The sequence below is a fragment of the Ranitomeya variabilis genome, chromosome 1 (assembly GCF_051348905.1).
Source record: "Ranitomeya variabilis isolate aRanVar5 chromosome 1, aRanVar5.hap1, whole genome shotgun sequence".
Lineage (NCBI taxonomy): Eukaryota > Metazoa > Chordata > Amphibia > Anura > Dendrobatidae > Ranitomeya > Ranitomeya variabilis.
In genome coordinates, this window is record NC_135232.1 from 444202490 (window position 1) to 444207144 (window position 4655).

At 49.5% G+C, this 4655-nt stretch overlaps 1 protein-coding gene across 2 annotated transcripts; it reads left to right on the forward strand.

Annotated features, from left to right (window-relative positions):
* Positions 1-259: 259 nt before the first annotated feature.
* On the forward strand, positions 260-3482 carry LOC143764214 (uncharacterized). Of its 2 annotated transcripts, XM_077249601.1 has the most exons (7): positions 260-815; positions 887-1408; positions 1498-1572; positions 1680-1766; positions 1865-2081; positions 2175-2334; positions 2446-3482. In XM_077249601.1, the coding sequence occupies exons 2-7, from the start codon at positions 1199-1201 to the stop codon at positions 3443-3445; spliced, it is 1749 nt and encodes a 582-aa protein (XP_077105716.1). In that variant the 5' UTR covers positions 260-815; positions 887-1198; the 3' UTR covers positions 3446-3482. The 2 variants fall into 2 exon arrangements, with proteins under 2 accessions (XP_077105716.1, XP_077105708.1); XM_077249593.1 differs by having other exon boundaries at positions 260-1408.
* Positions 3483-4655: the final 1173 nt, after the last annotated feature.

Here is a 4655-nt window from a genome sequence, read left to right on the forward strand (position 1 = left end):
CCACCAGGACACAGCCGCTGCCCACCAGGACACAGCCGCTGCCCACCAGGACACAGCCACTGCCCACCAGGACACAGCCGCTGCCCACCAGGACCACAGCTAAAGAGCTAGAAGTAAGTTTTGAAGACCCCAATCTGCTACTTCAATGTGTCGAGCAGATTGCAAGTGTGTCTTTAACTTACAGAACCACCAGGACACAGCCGCTGCCCACCATGACACAGCCACTGCCCACCAGGACACAGCCGCTGCCCACCAGGACCACAGCTAAAGAGCTAGAAGTAAGTTTTGAAGACCCCAATCTGCTACTTCAATGTGTCGAGCAGATTGCAAGTGTGTCTTTAACTTACAGAACCACCAGGACACAGCCGCTGCCCACCAGGACACAGCCACTGCCCACCAGGACACAGCCGCTGCCCACCAGGACCACAGCTAAAGAGCTAGAAGTAAGTTTTGAAGACCCCAATCTGCTACTTCAATGTGTCGAGCAGATTGCAAGTGTGTCTTTAACTTACAGAACCACCAGGACACAGCCGCTGCCCACCAGGACACAGCCGCTGCCCACCAGGACACAGCCACTGCCCACCAGGACACAGCCGCTGCCCACCAGGACCACAGCTAAAGAGCTAGAAGTAAGTTTTGAAGACCCCAATCTGCTACTTCAATGTGTCGAGCAGATTGCAAGTGTGTCTTTAACTTACAGAACCACCAGGACACAGCCGCTGCCCACCAGGACACAGCCGCTGCCCACCAGGACACAGCCACTGCCCACCAGGACACAGCCGCTGCCCACCAGGACCACAGCTAAAGAGCTAGAAGTAAGTTTTGAAGACCCCAATCTGCTACTTCAATGTGTCGAGCAGATTGCAAGTGTGTCTTTAACTTACAGAACCACCAGGACACAGCCGCTGCCCACCAGGACACAGCCGCTGCCCACCAGGACACAGCCACTGCCCACCAGGACACAGCCGCTGCCCACCAGGACCACAGCTAAAGAGCTAGAAGTAAGTTTTGAAGACCCCAATCTGCTACTTCAATGTGTCGAGCAGATTGCAAGTGTGTCTTTAACTTACAGAACCACCAGGACACAGCCGCTGCCCACCAGGACACAGCCACTGCCCACCAGGACACAGCCGCTGCCCACCAGGACCACAGCTAAAGAGCTAGAAGTAAGTTTTGAAGACCCCAATCTGCTACTTCAATGTGTCGAGCAGATTGCAAGTGTGTCTTTAACTTACAGAACCACCAGGACACAGCCGCTGCCCACCAGGACACAGCCGCTGCCCACCAGGACACAGCCACTGCCCACCAGGACACAGCCACTGCCCACCAGGACACAGCCGCTGCCCACCAGGACCACAAAACGATGTCCTCTTCTGACAGCCCTCCTCCACAGCAACAGCGTGTATCGGTAAGTTAACACAAAATTTTTTTTTTTTTTTAAATTTCTTTAAATTAAATTTTTATGGATAACTACATGCATACATTATGTTTCAACAGGAAGCTGAATCAGATGAGGAGCTGTCAGAAGGGGGCGAGACGGGTGGAGAGATGCAAGTGGAGGAGGAACCAAGTGTAAGTAGTGGTGAAACAGTTGCTTCGCACATCACACTGCACCATACACAAAACAGATTACTAAACACCTGCCTACCTTAACTGAGAATTTGTTTCCTTCATTTCAGGCTGCTGCTGCTGCTCCTGCTGCTGCCGCTGAAGGCTCTCCCAGACAGTCCCAGAGTCGGCGGACTCGTCGCCACGGTCGGCCATCAGTGAGTTTTTTTTTTTTTGGGGGAGGGGGATTCTATTGGTACTTTAGTATTTCAGTGTACTAATTTGTTTGTTTTCCTTTTTTTTTTTTTTGACACAGGCTTCACAGCGTGCTCCCGCAGAAGAGGAGGATGATGATGATGATGACATTGATGTAGACTGTCTCATCGAGGAGGTTCGTGAGCGGGAGCCGCTGTGGAACATGGCTGACCGCAGGCATGCAGATACCGGTGTCACCCGTCGGCTCTGGGACGAAGTGTGTCGCACCCTGTTTCCAAGGCGGGAGAGCCTTCATCCTCAGCAGCAGAGCAAACTAGGTAAGTATTCACTTTCCAGTGATGTTTTGAGCTGACTGTAATGTATTGCATTTACCAATTTTTTGTTTTTTCTTTTGATTCTTGTCTTCACAGTTGGAAAGGTTAGGAAGCGGTGGCGGTCACTGAGGGATCGCTTTAAGAGGGAATTCAATGATGAGATGAAGGCCCCGAGTGGCTCTGCAGGAAGGAAGAGGAGCAGATATAAATATGGCCAGGCCCTCTCCTTCCTGAGGCGAACAATGCTGAGCAGAGTGTAAGTATTCTACAGCCCAATTATAACCATGTTAACCTGTCTACTTAGTTTGCTTTCAGTCAGGGCTTTTTCATTCCAATGTATTAATTTCTTTTGTTTTTTCTTTCACAGCACCTTCTCCAGCCACCGGGCGCCTGCATCTTCCTCTGCGCCCTCTGAAGCGATCCCTCCTGAGTCCGCCACTGAGGGCCACGTCGGTAGGCCCCACACCTCTGTCCCCTCCTCTGACCCCTCTGTCCTCTCCTCTGACCCCTCTGTCCCCTCCACTTCATCCGCCCCAAGCAGTGGAGCATTATTGCAGGCTTCATTGCTCGCATCTGATGCTGAACAGTTAGCGTTCCCTTTACCCCACCCCTCTGATCCTGCCACCTCGACACCACCATTAGGTTCGTGGCGGCAGCGCCAGAGGGGTCAGGAAAGGAGCTATGCTCCTGAGTTCTTACACCTGAATGCATCCTTCCAAGGCTCTTTCAAAATTTTGGGAGAGCAAGTGACTGCTGGTTTCAACATGGTGCAATCACGCATCAGTGAAACAAGCCAGGAAACCAGCAGTCGCTTGGATAGGCTGCATTCAGCTGTAAGTCCCGATCCGGCCAACCTTTTTTTCCAATCCATGCTCATGAGCATGGAGAAGCTTTCTTTTGAGCAACAGATGCGGGTAATGAATACCTGCCATAATGCTGCACTGCAGGCCATTAATGAATCGACCCACACACCTCACCACACCTCCACTCCAATTCCACACCATACCCCCCATTACCAAACCCAGCCCCAATACCCACACCAGCAGCATTACCAAACCCAGCTCCAATCCCCACACCAGCACCATTACCAAACCCCACGCCACTCCCACTACCCTACCCAGTCACAATACCCGACCCAGTCCCCACAACAATCCCGGCCCCTAGACCAAATTACTTCCCCAATGTTTTCCTTACTGAACTTTTCTCTTCCACCTACCCCAACACCACCCCCCTCTGGTCAGCCTCTTGGTTTAACCCCCACTTCCACTGCACCCCAAACAAGTAGGGTTTCCCCACCTATCGACGTGGTCCAACCTTCCGGCACATCCTCCTCTCATATCTCCACCCAACACTTTGAAAATTTGTAAAGTGTGTAAATAAGATTCTAAAAAATGTTCTAATTTTTCTATAAAAATGTTGGAAAATATATATATATTTTTTTGTCAAAACAAAAAAAAAAAAAAAAAAAAAGAGTTAAAATAAATTTCTGATTACAATTCTACTCTTTGTGTGTGTGTGGATTTATTAAGGTAATATAATAAAAAAAGGTTTAATAAAAACAAACACCAGACATGTAAAGGGTATAACATAATGGTTTTACTAGCAAGAAAACCACGCTTTTGGGCCTTTTTTTTGGGGGGGGGGGCAGAAACACTTTTTTTACATAACCAAAACACATGGGAAACAGGTTACACATGGGAAACAGGTTACACAATCATGTCTTGCCACGGGATCCGCCCGACAGGTGAGACAAAATAATCGGCAAACTGGTCCCTCATCCTTGTAACTGAACTTGTAGAGCGAACCGAGCTGCTGCGGTAGTCCCACAAGGTGGTCTCCAACTCTTCATCATCCAAAGAAACGGGCTCCTTTGACAGGACAAAGTTGTGGAGCACCACACAGGCTTTAACTACCTCGTCTATAGTTGTTGTTTTCAGCTTGATAGCCGTCAGCAGAACTCGCCACTTCGCCGTCAATATGCCAAAGGAACACTCCACTACTCTTCGTGCTCTAGTAAGCCGGTAATTAAAGACCCGCTTGGTATGGTTTAAGTTCCGGCTACTGTACGGTTTCAGTAGGTGCAGCGACAGTTGAAAGGCTTCATCACCTACAAAGACATATTCCAGGGCTGGGTCATTTGTTCCTGGCAGTGGTCTGGCTGGCGGGAAATCGTAGCTCTCTCCATAAAGGCAACGACCCATCGGAGAGTTTTTAAACACTTGCGAATCATTGGACCGTCCATACGCTCCAATGTCCACGGCAAGGAACCTGCAGTTGGCGTCTGCAATAGCCATAAGGACGATGGAGAAATACTTCTTATAATTATAATACTCCGATCCTGTTCCTGCCGGTTTCGCAATCCTTATGTGTTTCCCGTCAACTGCACCCACACAATTAGGGAAATTGCAAATTTGCTGAAACTCTTCAGCACTTCGCAACCAGATTTCCGTGGATGGTTGGGGGATATACTCTGGTTGCAAAGTGGTCCAAACAGCCCGACATGTGTCCTTCACTATTCCAGAGATAGTTGAAATGCCCAGCCTGAACTGATAATGGAGCGAAGTCATAGATTCACCC